Genomic DNA, 19,191 nt, shown 5'->3' with positions numbered 1-19,191 from the left:
ATCAGTTTAATTTAAAGTATTACTGTTTGTTAATTTGTGTAACTACAAATTATCAGACAGTAATAGTTGTTACAAAAACAGAAAAAATGCAAAACAAGGGGGTTGGGTTGTGATGGCATTTTTTAAATCAAAATAATATGAACCAGCTATTTCAGATTAATTCAAATTATTAGATAATAAATCAGAAATGTGATCTACTATCTCATAATGTTGACTCATAATTGTAATAGATTGTCTGTCATAGTTTTATTTAACCTACTATCTTATCATGTTAATTAAAAAAGTAAAAAGAAATATACGTGTAACATTTTACATAATTTGTTATGTGCTAACAAAGTTTAACTGCAGATGCAGCTAGGAGATCAATCATTTTTATTTGATCAGCTAAGCAGTGCTACTCACATATCACAGCATTGAGGCTGCACAAATGAAACCAGGTTACATCCTTTACTGTCAATCTGGTGAATTATAATGGGTAATAATCAAAACACAATTCTTTGTGTGCATCACTTGTGATAATGATTTCTGATTTTATATTTGTTATACTTATTCCAACTGGGCCCGTGTAATGTCATAAAATATGTTAACCAGAGCTTTTCACATCTAGTAGCTGGAGTGATTAAACTTAAAATGAAAAGGATTTGATAAAATAAATATTATTTTTAGCAAAAGTCTAAATGGATGTGAAATATTAATGAAAATTGTGAGAAGATATGTTCTACCCTTTGTTTAATTCAACTGTACTGAATGTATTAAACAATACAAAGAGTCAATCAGAGGCAGATTGGTTCAGTGTCATAATTTATGATTTAATTTATCACACCCGAACGTGTGCACAACAATACAAAACTCACAGCAAAATTAGACAAGTTGTCCAAAACTTGTACAATCAAGTCTCTTTGAACATACCTGTTATCTTATCACGATAACACACAATAGATATATAAATATAGTAAACATAACAACTCTGACAAAAATAATATATTATTTCACAAAAATATATAACTTTTTAGTTGTGCCCATAATAAGTGTATTTAAATATTTTGAGTCTCTCGGTTGCTTTTCTGGATAGTGCATCACATCAGAAGATACTTTGTAGTGAAGCATACAGGTTTATCAAAAAAATAAATACATGAATAAATAAGCCAAGTGTAATGAAAAGAATGGTCAGTGTTGGTTAGAACTGATAGATAAGCTGTTTATAATAAAAATATGTATTGTTTTTTGTTCTAATTAACCCATATTTTCCCTTCAGTGCTAGATGCACAAAATAAATAACATTTTCATTAAATACACAATTGGAACCCTGAAGTGCTGCTTATTTCAAAGAGGTATTGCACAGATAAATGAGATCATCTTGGTTATGTGGGTGAGGATGTGTTTCCTGATCCAACAGGAGTGAGGGGGGTCATGTGCCAGGGCAGATGAGGGCAGGGCTGGGCAGGACGATGAGCAGCATCAGCAGTCCCAGTGTGAGACACAGAGGACTGTGGCTCAGTGCCAACCCTACTGACTTCCCTGCAGGAACACAGTGAAACCAATACCATCATAGAAACATGCAATATGGTCTGTGTTGGTAATCTGCTTTTGTATATCATAACAAAAAACAGTGTAAAAAAAATGTGAGAGTATATCATTACTCCTTCTGGGGTTGGTCAGTTGTGATATTCCAGTATTAGTTATAGATTTCGATTTCAGTTTCAGAAATGTTTTGACTACACAATAACAGAAAAACAAAAGCTAATGATCATTTATGTTCATTTTTACCCTCATTGTGATATTTGTTTTGATTTTATATTATACTAATCTCTACTCTAACCAGGATTTTGTATACACACTTGAACAATCAATTGAGGCATATTATATTTAGGAGCTACTTAAAGCAACACAATGTAGATGACGGTGAGACAGCTCCAGGATGATCTCAGGCAACAAAACAAGGAACTTAAATATTAGATCTTTGGAAATACATTTTTCTTTTCTGTGCTGTTGAACTAAGTTTATTTGGGAAATATTTAAATAAAGTCCTAGTTTGAGTGATGTCTGTCAAATCTTATATGATTTACATTTAGTGCAATCATAAGTACATCTCTGTTATACCAACTTCAAAGACACAATATTATGAATATTAGTATATAGCATTATATATCTTCATTAATAATATGGAATTTGGATACAACTTCAGTTAGGGCAAAAAAAAAAACAGTTTTCAAAAAAGACCCTTTTTCATCAATTGAACAAGAGTTTCTATAGTTTCAGTGGTTTACCTCGGAAGTCTACAGGCCTGTCCTCCCACGGTGTGAGCACCAGAGCCAGAGCGGTCCTCTGTACATCAGACAGAGCAGAGAGCTGCTCATTAGTCACTGCAGACGCCTGCTCATAGGAGAACATGCTGATCTGCCTCTGGTGAAACACCACCTTGGAAATTAAAAACAGACACATAGACATAAAAAGAAAACAAGACAATATAAGAGCTTTTAGAATACCTTAATGAATATAGATCTTTACATATAGAGGTAGATAGAAAGCTTTGAAATCTAATTATGCTGTGAATATTGTTTTTATTTAATGTTGACTTACAGAAAACTTATCAGGTGGTATCATTGTGACAGCTACAGGTGTGATTCCTTCTATTTGCTCTTTCACCAAAGCTGACATGGCCATGTCTGGAAGACCAGCTGTAAAAAGGCATGATGTTTTAAGTGAATACAGGGTACAAGTCTCCTATGTCAAAAAACAGGGATCCAGTAAAAATAGATAGAATGCAGAATTATGTGCCAGAGAGAGAAAAAACAGATGTCCAATTTACACAAAAAATGGCAAATACTTACAGAATTACCATGACACATTTAGAAAATATTAGAAATTGGTAGAAGCCTTATAGTGAATGCATAATACCTGCCAGAACTCCTATCTCAATGAAGACATCAGTTCCCCAGGAACTTATGGGTCCAAAAGCCAGACTGTGAGCGAGCAGCCCAACAAGAGCCAGCAGTTGCTCCTCAGAGCAGACCAGCCTCAGCTGACCCAGCCACAGCACCGCCTTACTGCAGCCACCCGGGGGAGACAGCACAGGAAGTAGAGGAGGGAGGGGAAATTACTGCTTCTGTATATTGACAGCTGCAAGTTATTGTCAAAAATAAGGCATCAAAAAAGTCTGTTTTATATATCTGCTCACCTGAATTCAACAGCATTGAAAGAATTAATCTCTGTGGTTTTAGCTCCGCACAGAATGTATCCCATCGCCACCAGTGTGCTGGAGTCAAGCTGGCTCGGCCTTTGCTTGGTGGAGTTCAACACAGTAGTAAACAATGCAGAAAGCTGCGATAAAAAAACAAGAATTGTGACATTAAACACTCTTAATCATCACAATTGTTCAGTATGGCATAATGCAGTCTAGCACAGCAGTACGACTTTAATGAAGATATTGTTAAGCATTTGAGAGATTTTTTCTTTTTTTAAAGGAAACAAATTTCAGGTATATTTTTGTGTTTATTTGCCTCCTTATCATGCATAACAATTATTGTTGGTCACGTAAACAATATTTTTAAGTGCCAAAAAACCCAACGTATTAGTCGTTTTTTATATATATGACAGATTTCTGTTTATATCAAACATGTTTAAAATGAAAGTTTGTGTAGATCTTGTACAACTGGAGCTTAATCGTGGTGAATTCTTATATAACAAAAAACAAACCCATCAAATTTGTACAACCTTGTTGTCCACTAAGAACTGACATCTGCTTATTAGTCAGTCAAGGATTCTTAGCGGGCAAAAATTAATGTACATTTTAAACACTATGCTCTCAGAAAATACATATTTTGAAGGTTATATAATATGATTTATATAATGAAACAAAAACACATTTTGACCAATTTCGTGCAGAACTTAGTGCAAGCTGTATGGTTAATTCATGTGATTTGTTAACTTCTTCAATTGCGGCAGCTACCTGTCTGTTGCTCCAGGTGCTGACAGACCCCAGAGTAGCGATGCTCCTCCGCTCTGTCAGTCTGAGGCTGCTCAGCTCCTCCACTGTCAGCTCTATCGTTATTCCTCCAAGCTGAGAGATCACAGACTGGGGGAAGGATGAAACTGGCCCGTATATCTGCATACACCCAGTAAACACAGCACAGACACTAAGTATGAACATCTGGACAGAAAAGGGAAAACAGCCTCAAATCATATACATCTGAGGGGTTGAACGATTTAACCTTTTTGACTTTCTTGAGCACCTCGCTGCGCTGGTAGTATACGAGAAACTTGTCCTGACCCATCAGCTCCAGACAGTTGGAGAAGGCGGATGAAGACATGCTGATCAGACTGTTGGCGGTCCAGACAGAGGGAGATGTTGTATGCAAAATCTCACAAGTAGGAACCATAGGAGTCGCTGGTTAAGGACACAGACACAAAAAGAATTAAAATGATTTACTTTTTTTTATTTAAAACTAAAAAAAATTACATTTTCTTAATCAACAATTTGATAAGCGTACATTAGAGGAATATTTTAACATTCGATATGGTGCATCCTCAGAAAGCTTGTTCTCTTCATTGTGTGATTACTGTTGTTACTATTATTGTGTTTTTACACTTCAGATTTTCAACAGATTTAAACAGTTATATGGAGTTAAAAAGTCAGCTACTGTAAAAGGTGCTTTAAAGGTGCTTGAGGTGTTTTTGTAACACTTGAGACAAAGCTAGGCTAGCTTTTCCCTGTTTCAAGTCTTGGAGCTAATATTTTTGAACAGACAGACACCAAAGTGATATCGACATTTTGAGTGAAAATTCAAAATGTTTGGTTAAGTGCTTTCCTACTCCTGCCTTGATTGCAGTAGCTGATACAGGCAATATTTCCCATAATGTTACAGTGTTTCTTCACTGACTGACTATTAGACTGAGATGTTAGGAACCAAAGAGATGCTCACGTGAAAGAGGGTTTATTTTGAGAAAGCCCAGGAAAAACTGTAGAACAAACTGCTGCTTCTCAAAAAAACTCTTCCTCTCGTTCTCGTTGTGACAGTGGATCCCCACATCCCCACGTTCCCACCGACGCTGGATCATGAACAGCTTCTCTATCCGGCCCACAGTCATCACCGCCTGGGAGAACAAAAACACCAACACTTACGGACAAACAATGAATGTTTACTTGAAAACTGGAACTCAACAACCTGATCCTGAAACTTACTGGAGAAGCGACACCAGAGAGATTTGTTTACAGCCTTTGTTGGTCTTACACGCCGTGGGATCAAGTAACAATCTCAGTGCCTCACTAGGTTTCTGACCATTGACTCAATCCGTAACAGGAACAAGTTTTGCAATTTCTCTAATCTCAGGAGCAAACTGTCATTCAATCACAGGAGCAATGAAGATGTTATACCAAACTAATACAACCCAGCAGTAAACTCACCAGGGAAATCTCCTGCAGTTTGTTTTCAGGCAGGAAGAATAGAAACCGGCCAACCTGGCTGAGTGTTGTCTGGTTCCAGTTGTTGATCGGCCTGCGATGAAACAGAAGAACAATTTCTCAATTTTGACAATGTCAATTTCTTCCCCCTTAATTGTTAACTTAAGGATTTCAAAAAACACACTTTTAAAACAACACTGGATAAACACACTATACATTATTATGAGGTTAATTTCTAAAGCTAAGGAAAGTTTCTCATTATGGCAAAATATCATATGCATAAAACCGTAACGTCTACCCCGTTTTATATGCTTTCTATAACAATTGCATTCAATTCAAAAGCTGCAAACAAGCTGTTGAGATTTCTAATACTACATCATCGGTTTATTATTAATTTGATTTATGTTTTTGATGTAATTAGCACCATATCTTCAAAAGTTCACTGTTGAATTCCAACAAATATAGTTTCAGTTGAGGTGATAACGTTACCCGAAGGCAGCAGGTTCTTGCAGGATACGAGCCATAATGTCCATCTTGCTGCTGGTGTAGCAGAGACCTTGGAGGAAATCCAGATTGTTGATGAAGAAGCTGCGGTCCAGCTGGATCAACACCTCATCCACCACAAACGTAGCCATAATGCCCAGTGAACGAAACTCCTCCTCAGTGAACACCCCTGTGTACATGCCCTGCAGAGAAAGGGTCCACAAAACGCTGATCACACAGCAAATATGACGCTTTCTTCACATAATACCTTCTATTATCTTATTCTTGTTTATTTGTCTTTGATGTATATATTTTTTTAAAGAAAAGGGATCAGTATAGTGACACAGTAGGCTCTGCTGACCATCCTCTGCACCATTTTGTCCACCAGCAGCTCTTGTTTTGTTCTGGAAAGCAAGAGAAAGTGACGAGGTTCCTGAATAATTATCTTCCTCAGAGTCTCCATCTTATCCGTGGGAAACTTCTTAATGGTGCTCACCCTGTAAAAAAAACACAGGAACCAAATTATTGTCAATAGATTGAACATCTAATATAATTCCTATTCAAAGGGAGGGAATAGCCTTTAACTTTTAATATTATTGTAGTAAACTTTGCTCTTTATGTTGATATTTAATAGGGCATGATGTGTGCACAATGCTTTTCCATATCTCTCCTGCAACATAGGTTTTTGACATATAATTGTTATCTACGAATGAGGAGATGACCTTTTCCCCTCAATCATTTTTAAAAGTATCTGATAATTACCGTATGCAAGCACATTAATAGTACAGTGATTATTGTCAACTTTTGACTTACGGCATTGAAAGGGCAATCTCAGCCCCGAGATCTTTGAGCAGCTCAGAGAAGAACTCAAACTGATACAGCTCCTCGATCACACACTTTTTCTGTCCAGAAGATCAAAGACAGAGGTGGAAAGGACATCATGTCACATGTATATACAGTAAAACCTTTCTTGGAATGATGTCATATATATTATGGATAGGTACTGACATCAATCTAACAGGTAAGTTTACCATTGAGGTGTGAAGAAGACCAGGCTGCTGTCTGAGCAAGGACAGGATTGTTCTCACTGAAGAGGGTGAGGAATCAGCTCGAAAACGTTCCTGTAAGACCTTACAGCTCACACCCTGACCCACTGTTCCCAGACTCCTGATTACATAGTGTCAATATTTTCATGTTACATAAACTGCACTGCAAAGAACCATCAAAGTTAAAAGACAAAGACAATCAGAGAATCTGCTGCCAATATTTTGTATATATGTTGGACATTGACTAGAAGTTGGCACAGGGAAAATAGTACGTACACATTCATCACAAAACTGTACTTACAGAAAATCTTGTTTGATTACGTTTGGTTTAGTTTCAAGCATCTCTTTGAAAATTGCTTTAGCCTGGGGATAAAAATGGAGAAATGTTATTTTGCACGCATGCATTTTTTTCTGTGCTGCTTTTTCCCCTGTTTAAATGATCATGGATATCTGATATGAAGACAGTTTTTGTCTGAGCTGTTTGTATAACAGGGAAGTCCATTCATAGTGTCAGTGAAGATGTGTTTGAGTCGGCCTCTCCGCTCAATTATTAAGCAGTTAATCAAGATACTGTCATATACACCTAATCATGTCACACAGAGGAAGCATGTTTAATCAGAGGAAGCAGGAAGAGAACACAATGTGAAAGTCGAAGGCTCGGGTTATATGCGTTTGTAAACTGACAAAATACTTGATAGCCTATTCCAACATGGGGCATTTTTGCACAAAGGCAACATAACTTGTCAGATTTTCGGATATACATTTTTCTATCTGTTTGACGAGCACTTGCACTAATGTGAAAAGCAGAGGTCATGTTAAAAGATACGTTTCACAAAAAAAACCAGTCTGAAACTATTCATTTGATTGCTTTTAACTAACTGACATGGTTTCTTTTGAGCCTTCTCTGATATTTGACCAAACAAAACAACTTGACAATTGAAAACAACTAATTGAATGAACCTATTTGCGTGCACCCTGTGATGATGACACATGAGATGGCAGCAAATGTATAAAGAGGTACAGAGCAAACACTTTGAATACAATCTACAAAAGCCAGATTGGCTGTGTGATGGCTGGTGACCTGCTGTGTGTTCCAGGGTTTTGAGGATGCGGTGGTGAGGTTGTTCACAAGCAGACGAATCCTGGGCATGATGCTGAGCAGGGGCGTGCAATAGAGCAACGGCTCCACATCATCCTGCCAACTTACTACTTCTGGGAAGCCCTGGTCACAACAGAGGTGAGACAACACAAGGACAAATGTTTCAGCCGTCCAATACAGATAAATACCCACACAACTCAAAAAGTATTGGCCTTAAAGCTAATGATCAAATATAAAATGTACCAAGAGAGAGAGAAAATAAATACATTTCGAAATAATATGTATTACAATTTCACTGGAATTATATAGAGTTATTTGACTCTAACTAAACCAAACGGACACCCTTAAATGAAAAAACTTCAACATTTACATTTTCATGAATGTGTCTTAAGGTTCTAAGTGTGTGTGTCGGATGTACCCATAGTTTTGTGGAGATAGCATTAGCTTGTGGTGGGCTGAGGCCTGGTGTGTGTAGGGCCATATCTGGGAGGGATGTCAGCAGCTTGTCCGAGGTAAGAGTCAAAAAGGTCTCTGTGTTTATTCCCACAATAAGCGAGCCGAGCTTCTGCAGCTGGCCGGGAGCGGTGAGCTGGGCAGAGGGGAGGCAGGTGTTAGGCTCAGGTTGCAGAAATATAGAGAGTATCTCTATACTAAACTCCTATTGTGATGTGTCTATAAAATAACTCACGCTGGTCACTGAAGACATCTTGTCCACAATTATGGAAGCCTGAAAAACATACAGAATGACAGCAAATGAATACAATAAATTACTTGTAAATAGGTAACTGACTGGTATTTCAGATGTTCTGTATGTAATTACTCCAACTCTGTATCACTGGTTTATCCTTGATGAAATATTGAAAGACACTGTCATCCCATTAATTCCCCATTTACTAAAATAATTTAAAACTCTGTTTGCTTCATGATGTATCTGTAGGTTCGAAGAGGTTATTCCTCCAAAGACTCCTTATGACGTGCAGAAGCAGCAGTGAGGCGGAGGTAAAAGTAAAAGGCTTGAGTTCAGTTGATAGCTGAGGTTAAAGTTAAACTTTAAGCTAAGTTAAGTCTTTGTCTCATGAGCCGTCTCGCTTCAGGGGTCATTTTGCTCAGACCGACTGCCTGTCAGCTGTTCCTCAAGTCTACAAGCCCCACCAGCTGCCAGGAAACCCAACCAAGTACAACCAAAAGGGGCTTATGGAGTGAAAAGAACTCACTTAAACCATGATGTTCATTTTACTCAAAATGAAAAACTGAGTATGCTAAATGGCAATAGAAATTGAGCAATAGGTGATGATTGCTGCATCTTCCTCTTTACATTACAGGTTGAGTATACTCCCCTACCTGAGCAGGGCTGAACGAAACAGCGCTAAGGGCAGGGAGGGCAGTGAGCAGCTGCAACGGGGTGACGCCCTGCAGGAAAGTAACACCCAGCGAGGGAAGGAGGTGGCCGATCTCTGCCAGTCGATCAGGACTGAGCAGAGAGGGGATCTTTAATTCTGCACTGTACTGTAATACACTGGAAATCTGAAAATGAGGTTTAGAACAAGCAAAAAGACAGCAATTATATTTTAAATATTTACTTTGAATGAAAACACACATATTCAAATGTAAGAAAAAAACACAAAGTAACTTCTCTGTTCCTACCAGACGGCTGGGCAGAACTATACTTTCACGTGTGCAGTTCATAACGATGTCCCGGATGACACTGAAGGCCTCGGTGTCTTTGTATACAAGGAGGTCCTCTGGGTCTGCCATGCATGACAGATTACCAAGCCTAACAGAGAAACAAAGTTTTCTTAACAACACACCTGGGAGCAGTTGTGAATATTTCCTTTAAAAAAGTATAGAAATGAAAGATATAAAACAGTTCCTTCGTTCATAATTGCTCAAAGCACATCTGACCATAGTACAACTGTAAGATAAAAGACAGAGCCGTATCACTGGTACACTAGTTTACATATATGCAGGAGATGTTTCTGCGGAGGTTTCTAGATTTATATTTATCTGTTTTTTTTTTAAATTCAATTCCAATCCCAAACACTACAATTACTGTAATGAAAAGCACAATTGATTGTGTAAAAAAGCAATCTTTCTTTTTTCTTTTATGCAGGGATTTGATCACATAATCAAAATAAAGGACTTAAAGAGTCAGCATATTTTAAAGATTTCAGTTATAGTTGACCATAATAACAGAAAGATTCAAATTTATGATGACACATTAGTGTATACTACAAGTTATATTGATGTAACATTACCTAACTATGGAACGATCAATTATTACTTTACACTTATACTAACAAGGGTGAAATGAACCTGAAAAAAAATCAAACTTCATGTACATTTGTTTTGACAGGTTACACCAGTTCAGTTAAAGGGGCCTTCATTCAGTCATTCCCCACCTGATGAAATCCTGAGCCGTCAGGTTCCTGTAGGTGCCGATGACTTTGTGAGCTATAAACTCCTGCTTCAATGAGGTAAGGAAGTTTCTCTGCAAAACATCCAGCCCGTCCAACAGCTGCAGAGAAACATGATGAGAGACCTCTCTATCTGAATATCTGACACTTAAAACTGATGTGAGGAAGAAATATAAGAGAACAAATGATTTAGATGTCTTCAAACCCAAACAAAACAGTACCATGATTCAATAAAAGGAAACATTTGATATTTTACAATAATAGGCTTTTTTGCTATGTTGCGAGGTTGTAAAATACAAACCATTTACTTCTATATGCCATGAACAGATGAATAGACTGATATCAACCTCATGTCTGTAAAAACATTATGCAGCTATTACGCCTCCAACAATGTGTAGAATCTATATTTAGTCGTTATTTAAACATTTTAATGTGGAAATGTAATATTGTATATCAGTAAAACCTTTAAAATTCATGGTGGAGTCCTGAAAGGTCAGTGACCCCTTTTTCTTTGGGTCATTGTTAATTCATGTGTTCCTATCTTTACTTATTGAACACTATGGGAGCATATGACACGCATTGACAGAGAAAGAAGAGTCTGTCTTTGCTTTCCTGTTAGCAGTATGTGACAGCTCTGCTCTGCCCTGAGGATAAACCAGCTGACTGAGTGCTGGCTGCTCGGGTTTCTCAGCCAGGTGTCAGGGCTCAGAGGGCTGTTACCTGAGCAGAAGAGAGGTGTTGGAAGTTGTGGAAGGGAAGGTAGGCAATCAGGTTTCCAGTGTCCCTGATGAGTGACTGATGACTTCTGATAATGTAAGAGGCAGGCATAACTTTGCTGTACCACAAGCCAAAGGCCTGTCGCTGGTCCAAAGTCATGAACAGCAAGTCTCTGTTAATGGTCTCCTTCCTAGAAAGAGAAAATAATATGATTTTTATTGTGTTTCAAAGGAACTGTTTTATTTAATAGTGCACTTAAGCGTTGGGGGAAAACGTAACACTTATTGAAGAAAACATTTTCGTAAATTCACTTCAATTGATTTTGGTTCAGAGTTAGTTAAGAAGATTGATATATTTGTTTTTGAATTTGGATTAAAAAAAAAATATGTTCAGAACAACTAAATAGTATAAAGTGAGAAGATATAAACTGAGCTTCATTTAAACAATGAACTCTTAGTTAGTGAGTTACCATGACTCTGTCTAAAGGAAGAAAAAGTCTCCTTCAACTAACACTTAATATCTCTTTTGTGTGGACGAGTTTTTGCTTCGAATTGTGTTGCTATGGACTGGCTGTGTTCTTCTTTATTTACCAGGCTTAATGCTCAGCAATAATTGAATTGCCTCTGGCAGCTACATATTAACCATCAATAATGTCCAAGTGGTATCATCTATAAAGAAAATGAACATAAGTGCACGTTTGACTATATACTATGAGAGGATTTGTAGCCTAATTGTATTTGTTCTTCATTTGTACTGGCTAGACACAAAACTTGAAAATAATTTGCTCTTGAGTATACAGTTAGATACAAATAGTAAAAACTAAAGCAAAACTAAAATACAAACTACATTTCTTTTTTGTTCTGCCTTTTAATGTCTTATCTCTCTCGAGATTGAAATCTAGTCAGTGAACCAGCTTCCTTTACTTTCTATGTATTATGCATGCTCCTGGCACCTAAAGGTGCAATGACACATCTCTTTTTTCGCAGAAGCCTGACACTAGTGCTGTGTTGAGAGGGAAGCATAATGTGTTTAAGTGAGATTGCAGGACTGTGCAACATTGGCAATAAATCATGTTGTTCATTGCATACTCTTGTTTCTCTGCTAATAACATTAGCAGAGAAACATTAGCATTAGCAGAGAAACATAAACAGCACCACAAATTAAAGTTCAAGAAAGGAAACAATCCTCATTCACACACCAGAGCACAAGAGAATTAAACTGTTTGGAATAACTTAAACAATATTGAGATTATTACTAATGAGTATTGGTTCATTAGAAATGATTAGTTGAAACTATGACTTACACATTGATGTTGTTCTGCAGTGAGGGCAAAGCTTGGATGTCAGCTGGGCTCGCTGCAGCAAGCAGGGCAGCCAGATCAGGGAACAGACTGCCATCTTTAACCAGGTGGGTCTGGAACAGCACTGAGACCATGGAGGACAGGTACTTCTTTGGCAACTAACAAACAAAAGCAAATACCAGGTCTGTGTCAGCAGGAATGTGCAACTGTATACTGTGTAATAACTCAGAAATAAGAAGAAAGAAATAATGTAAGAAACATTTTCTGGTGTAGGTTTCACATTGTTGTGTAATGGTGTGCTTCTTCACCTGCAGTGTATCCTTGTTTCTGCTGTAGTACTGGAGGATCAGTCTGACGGTGGTGATGTCAGCTGCAGTGAGCACTGAGCTCAGGCTTGTCAGAGGGATACTGAAGTACTCCTAGACACATAAGACATGATGAAATTAGTATTATAAACACATACAATAAAGTAATGTATAATGTAAGAGGGTGCATGGGTAAAACCCTAAGGATCTGCTGGCAGCTGTGCAAGGCTGCATTAGGGCAGTTCTGCTTTGAGCTTCAAGCTGAAGTCAGCGTGCTAACATGTACACAACCATGATGCCTACTACCAATGCTGAGTTAGTAAAATATTCACCCTGTTGACCATTTTACGTACATTAACATCTACGTTTGGTATAACTCACCTTAATGACGAAGAATTCATTACTGCTCATGTCCCTTGAGGTCTGCATCAGACTGGTCAAGACTGTCTACAAAAAAGAAACAAAAACACTATTAACAGGGGGGGTAGTGTCACCACAGTCTTGCAGGCTGTTTTAACTCATCATTGTATTTGTCAAATCAAAGATGTCAGTCTGTAGAGATTGCACCCAGACGAAGAGATTCATTATGTCTGTATCGATGACAGGAGGAGTAACCGTACACCAGCCTGTACACTGGAGGTCATACAGTGACACAAATGGTAACTGATATGTTTGAGGATTACACAAACCATAAAGTCCATGACGTTGTTCTACTCAGCAGCTGATTGACGCTTTGTGAATAAAATGTGAGGGAGATACTCAATTCATACTATGCTCTGACTAACCAACAGAATACATTTCTAATAAATGTTTAAGTATACTTCCTCCACGACGGATAGCAAGATATCTTTTTTACAAACAATAATAGCAAAATCAAACTACATACCCCGAAGCACTGCAGCAACACCTTCTTTTTGTCAAAGTTTTTCTCCCTCTCCAGATAGTGACCCACAGACGTTAACACACTCAGTCGTATGTTCTTGGTGACATACAGCGAGGTGTTCTGGACTTCCTCAAGTGCCAACAGTATAACCACTGTAGTGCTGACCGCCTGCTCCAGCACTGTGGCCACAGTTGGAGTCATCAGTCCCTCCACTCTGAACCTCAGATTCTCCACCCAGCAGCGCAGCATCATCTGCAGGGCCATGTTCTGGCTGGCCCCAGGCTGGCAGGCGGAGGTGAAGTCAGCTGAGCAACTCCAGTTAAACTGACCCACCAGGCTTTTGGCCAGGCAAAAAGTAGGCGGTGCGGCGGTGCTGCTGTTGTTCTTAGACGAGGTGTAGTTGGTGTAGGTGGTACACATGCTGCCCACCCATGTACTAGATGGCTCCCGGGACAGCAAAAAGAGAAGACCAGTATCAGGGCAGATGGATGAGATAAAGCCGGTCTGGTCCCGCTCCCAGCAGAGTGTCAGGAGCACTGAATCTGGAAGAGACGTGCTCCAGCTCGAGTATTGGCACTGCTCTGCGGGGTCGAACCAAGGCAGGACTGTTCCTGGAGATATCCCTGGATTTGAATAGTTGACACAGTGCTGTATTAACCAGGTATTGTCCTGGTTGGCCAACAGGTTCTTGAGTATTGTTTCGTTGGCGCAGACTTTGGAAGTGAAGTTAAGTTTGTCAATCTCAGCACAGAAAGCTAGCTCAGTCATGTCCACGATGATGGGACGGGTCCACTCAGAGTACCTGCACAACTAAAGTAAAGATTAGGGTGGATGCAACATCAGAATGCAAAAACTGTACCACTGGGTTGATTTAAAATAACCTTTACACTTCACATTTGTCTCATTTTTTCACATAGTTTCACCTTTTTCAGATTAAATAAAGCAATTTTGTTTGCATATTAAAAGCCTTCTTACTTTTTAGGACAGTATGCTGGCAATATGAATTGGGACTTACTAACATTTTTTTTTTTTGTGCATGCAAGTTGATGATTCTATGGATATACAAATAAAGTCAGGTAAGATACACACCTGTGGTAGCACTGTCAAGTCCTCTATTTCCTTCGCATTGTCTGTGCAGAATGATGTAAGCCATTGGTTTTGAGAGTTTTGTAACAGCTTTTCAAACACAGACTCCTTGCAGCAGACATTCTTCTGAAAAGCAAGCTGGTCGTACTGCCAACAAAGGCCGATTACTGAATCATCCACCTCCCGCTCTCCCCAGGTGTGGTAGTCGCACCAACCAGCGATATTGAAAGTCTCAGTCGGCTCGGCGGGTAGAAAGATGAGAGATGAGTTGCAGTGAGCTTCAAGCCAGGCATTATCTTTATTGTGCAGCAGGTTGTTTAGAAACGTTTTGTTAGCGCAAACCTCTTTAGTGAAAGCAATGTTATCTTGGAGAATGCACTGAGACAAAACGTCAATGGTGATCTGCATCACATCATGCCACTCTGAGTAACGACAAGAATCTAATATCGATGGACCCATGTCGGGGTATTGTGATGGAGGGGGCAGGCCTGTGCAGTTAGGCATGAAGGGTCCATTTTCAGGGTTGGAGAACAGAAACATGAAGAATCCAGTGTGCTCACAGATGAGTTTGGTCAGCCTGGACCGGTCCAAGCTAAAGCAGAACTCCAGTAAGGACGGGCCCACCAAGACTGAGGACTGCTCGATCCAACTTTCATAGACGCAGAACTGACTCACCAAGTACCCAAGTTCTGCAGAAGAGTTGGCACAGTATCCATACAGCCAGCTGTTCATCTGGTCTGAGAGCAGCTTCCTCATCAACAAAGCATTGTTGCACACCTGCGTCACAAACGCCCCGCGTTCGTTATCACTGCACAGGGACACCAGGACAGCGTCCACCACCTCACTATCAAACCAGTGGTTGTAGTTGCAGGCAAGCAATTTGAGGTTGGAGGCATCTCTAACTACTCGATGAGGTGCAGATGGAGAAAGGAGGGCAGTCTCAGAGAGAGGGGTGACGGCAGGGGGAGGCTGTGCATCCCCAAAGCTGCAGTCCGATGACCGGCTGAGAAGTGGGGAGGCCAGTGTTTGAATAATATAACATGTGTTGCTCCACACCTGCTCTATCTGGGCAGGGCTGAGGGAGCTTAGCGCCTGACAAAATGTGAGCACAGATGTAGAGGATCCCACTCTGGACCCCGTGAGGATGTTGGCACACAGCGTGTCGTTGAGCCTGGCCAGGTTGTGGCGATCACATTTTAGCAGGATTTCCTGGTTGTAATTAGTGTTGTCTGCCTCTGAGACGCTGCGTTGGAAGGAGACTCTGGGAGGGTTCTGGCAGTCTGATCCTGGATATGTGCACAGAGACTGCTCTGGAGCCAGAAAGATTTCCATGAGGATGTCAATGATGGAGGTGCCGAAGGACCAGCTCACATTGTTGTTTATTCCCCTAAAAAAAAGATTTCTTTACTGATTCTTTTCAAAAACAGTGCATACAAATTCAGTGATAGCTTCTTTGACTAACCTCCTTTTTACTTCTCTGAGAAATGGATGGATATGTAACAGACTCCACCACCATAAAAAAAGTTCTGTTTTACTTATAAAGGGACTACAAATGCATTTCATTATTGTTCAACATAACAGAATTTAAGGCAGTTATTGATGTTTTCCTGTACAAATGCACCTTGAGAATTGAAATTATATAATTACATTTCACATATTGTACATTTTCTAACATGTTTATTTCTTGTTTGCCTTAGACTCTCAAACTTTGAATCAGTCAAAGTAAATCTTTACCATTAAAAAGGTCATTTGGGTACTGTATGTACTACTCTTCCAGACTCTCAGCCCACCTGGTCAAGCCTGGGACGGTATTAGCAGAATACTTTTAAACAGTGTGTTTTTTGCAAAACATTACTCCATTGAGCTACTAGTGGAAAAAGCTTCACAGGGTTGCTTTAATAGAGGAAGAAGAAAGAATATACCCTTAAAGATCCCCCAGGGGGGTCATTTAAATTCAGAATTTGACCCATCCTAGTGTTTGGAGCATTGGGCTGCCATTATGTACGGTGCCCGGGGAGCAGTATATGGAACAGTGCCTTACCCAAGACTTTGTCTGTCAGGGACTTGAACCAGTGACCTTCCAATTCCAAAGCCAAGTCCCTATGGACTTTGCCACCACCGCCCCCATAACTGAAAAAGTGTGACTTTTTAACTTACCACAAAATAAGCTGCTTGAGATCTCCTGCACAACAAGTGGGAAAAGAAGTTGGTTATCATAAAGAAGTTGTAAAAAAGTGTTATTCATTCTTTGCGATACTAAAAATGTTTTACCTCGCTCACAGACCACTGTTCCGTCTAAAGATGGTAATCTAATTCCAAATTGTAAAGCTATTTTGATGTAGTCCATTGGTATTTGCAGTAACGCTGCCATGGACTTTGAGACGTATGTCACAGCTGCATCCATGAGGCCACTCACATGACTTATCAAATTCCCAGAGACAGGGACACTTGACAGTATATTTATGAATGTTTGCTGAACACCGTTTAAAGCTGCCGTGGTTGTTTCCCCCATCCTGATGTAGGCCCTCATGAAGCTGCTTGACTCTCCGTCGCTTCTCAGTGGAGAGCATGTCTGGGATCTCATCGACGACACAAACGTCAGCAAGGGCTTCCCCAACTCCAGAGACACTGCCTTTGTTAGTTCTGCCTGGAGGCCACAGTCTTTTCTGCCAGACAGAAGACACACGAACATCTTGGGAAGGTCATCCATGAATCGTTCTCCAAGCAGGGGTTGAAATACAGAGAATGCGTTACTCAGAGCCCCATAATATGCATTAAGGTCTAAACCCTCTCCCATAAAAGAGACTCCAAGGTTGCGGGCGTTTGCAGTTTCACCAGACAAAGAGTGGATTTGATTAATAACTTTCCTGATGTCTTCCTCTAATTTGGTGTCATCGTCAGGTGTCTGGTCGGACTTTCTTTGCATTAATTTGGGTTGTGAAAACACCTGCTGGACTTCACATGTGATCCCTGTAGATTTTAAGAAAGAAAAGTGAAAAGCTGACAGTGAAAAATGTGATATTTACTCTTTTGTATCGTGAAAATGTTGCGACATCTCAACAATCAAGGATTGAACACTAAAATACAAAAAAAGGAATATGATTAACTTTTTTTCTTACAGCTGAGGAAGAAAAAAATAAACAATGCCTAGTCTGCTGAGAACAGATAAATACATTTACCAGACATTTACTAGGTCAGTTGTGAGCGTGCATATTTGTGTTAATATTAACAATGTATTTTAATATTTTAGCTTTCCTTATTAATATCAATTAATTTCGCCCTCTCAGATAAAAAGTTTTCTATTGCTTTTTAGAAAATACAGCCAGAAATCTTTCTGAAATTTTATTTTGTACTTACCAAACAGCATGCAGAGCAGGCATGCAGCTGGTGTCGACCACATTGTAATTGTCCTCATGCAAAAAAAATGTGCAGGCAGGTGTCCTCTCCAGGTTATAATTGTACAAAAATCACTTTGCTTTATCCCATAGAGATCTTTTGCTGAAAATGAACTGGATTAAGAAAAGGCTTCATGTTGGTAAACTATACAGAGTCAGGATTATACGATTCGTGGCTCATCCTTCAAACGTCATATTTTCCCAGCAACACAAAGTGATGATCTCTCTTACATGCCACTCTGCTCTCTGCAACTCCACCCCTGCTCTGAAAAAGCGTAATTGAGGACACCGGTAAAGGGAAGAAGGTAGGTGCGAAATGAGGGCTGTGAAATGCAGAAGGGATTTCAGCAGGAAGCCTGGCCATCGGTGCTGAATTATTAATGGAGTGGGTTGATTAAGTCCTGCATCTGACACCGGAGCCCTGTCAGAGGAGCCAGAAGACTCCAGGCTGACAGCTGGACCATTTCAAAGACATCTGCTTCAAATACTCCTGCGGACTACAGCTCCCACATGCAGCCTGATGGTGGTCATTCATATGGTCAAAGAGCTTTTGGTCGTAGGTCATTCAAATGAAATATATTGGACATTTTTTAACAACCCTGTTAAAAAGCACACATAAATCGTATCAAATCAACTTAATAACAAGGTAGTAACTTATTTTTAAATGGGCTCTAACATATTGAGGTACTTTAGAGATTTCATACATTGCTTAAATGTCTTTGTGGAAAACCCATTGAAGCTTTCACAAATCATATTTAAACAGATAACCCAATTAAAATACACCTGGAATTTAATCATAAAAAAAAGTATAATATTTAAAAAGAAACTTATGTTTCCTTTTTATTGTATATGCTTGTTTACTTACTTCTTAAAAATGGCATTGGTTTGCTGGCTGTTATTGGGTCAAAAAAAGATTGAACTGTGAACTTAGCAAAAGCTATACAAATACTACGACAAATAAAGTTAAAAACTGTATCAAATAAAAAGCTAAATTATTAATGCAAAGTTGAAGGTAGGAGTTAAAAAAAGAGGCTAGTCCGTAACAAGCATTGATAAAAGGGG

At 39.2% G+C, this 19,191-nt stretch overlaps 1 protein-coding gene across 1 annotated transcript; it reads right to left on the bottom strand.

Moving 5' to 3' along the window:
- Nucleotides 1–803: 803 nt before the first annotated feature.
- Nucleotides 804–18,134, bottom strand: strc1 (stereocilin 1). Its single transcript, XM_063881233.1, has 29 exons — nucleotides 18,092–18,134; nucleotides 17,006–17,704; nucleotides 16,892–16,916; nucleotides 14,738–16,121; nucleotides 13,652–14,458; nucleotides 13,147–13,212; nucleotides 12,769–12,879; nucleotides 12,464–12,618; nucleotides 11,164–11,350; nucleotides 10,429–10,544; nucleotides 9,674–9,803; nucleotides 9,371–9,553; nucleotides 8,718–8,756; nucleotides 8,448–8,618; nucleotides 8,012–8,152; nucleotides 7,232–7,293; nucleotides 6,916–7,051; nucleotides 6,698–6,786; nucleotides 6,246–6,381; nucleotides 5,891–6,087; nucleotides 5,405–5,495; nucleotides 4,923–5,094; nucleotides 4,212–4,387; nucleotides 3,950–4,105; nucleotides 3,179–3,321; nucleotides 2,899–3,047; nucleotides 2,581–2,678; nucleotides 2,268–2,418; nucleotides 804–1,518 (listed from the first exon to the last, which is right to left on the bottom strand). Exons 1-29 carry the CDS (start codon nucleotides 18,132–18,134, stop codon nucleotides 1,409–1,411), a joined length of 6,123 nt encoding a protein of 2,040 aa, XP_063737303.1. The 3' UTR covers nucleotides 804–1,408.
- Nucleotides 18,135–19,191: the final 1,057 nt, after the last annotated feature.

This window comes from Eleginops maclovinus, chromosome 4 (genome assembly GCF_036324505.1).
Source record: "Eleginops maclovinus isolate JMC-PN-2008 ecotype Puerto Natales chromosome 4, JC_Emac_rtc_rv5, whole genome shotgun sequence".
Taxonomy (NCBI): domain Eukaryota; kingdom Metazoa; phylum Chordata; class Actinopteri; order Perciformes; family Eleginopidae; genus Eleginops; species Eleginops maclovinus.
The sequence above is the reverse complement of the archived record's forward strand: the minus strand, read 5'-3'. Positions and strand labels throughout refer to the sequence as shown.

What these genes read in the sequence shown, in the direction of transcription:
- strc1 (XM_063881233.1), bottom strand. Translation starts at nt 18,134, where the DNA reads ATGTGGTCGACACCAGCTGCATGCCTGCTCTGCATGCTGTTTG. An exon ending in ATGAATTCTTCGTCATTAAG is followed by an intron (nt 12,880 to 13,146) that starts GTGAGTTATACC and finishes TTATGTGTCTAG; the next exon opens with GAGTACTTCAGTATCCCTCT. An exon ending in CTATCTCCACAAAACTATGG is followed by an intron (nt 8,153 to 8,447) that starts GTACATCCGACA and finishes TGTTGTGACCAG; the next exon opens with GGCTTCCCAGAAGTAGTAAG.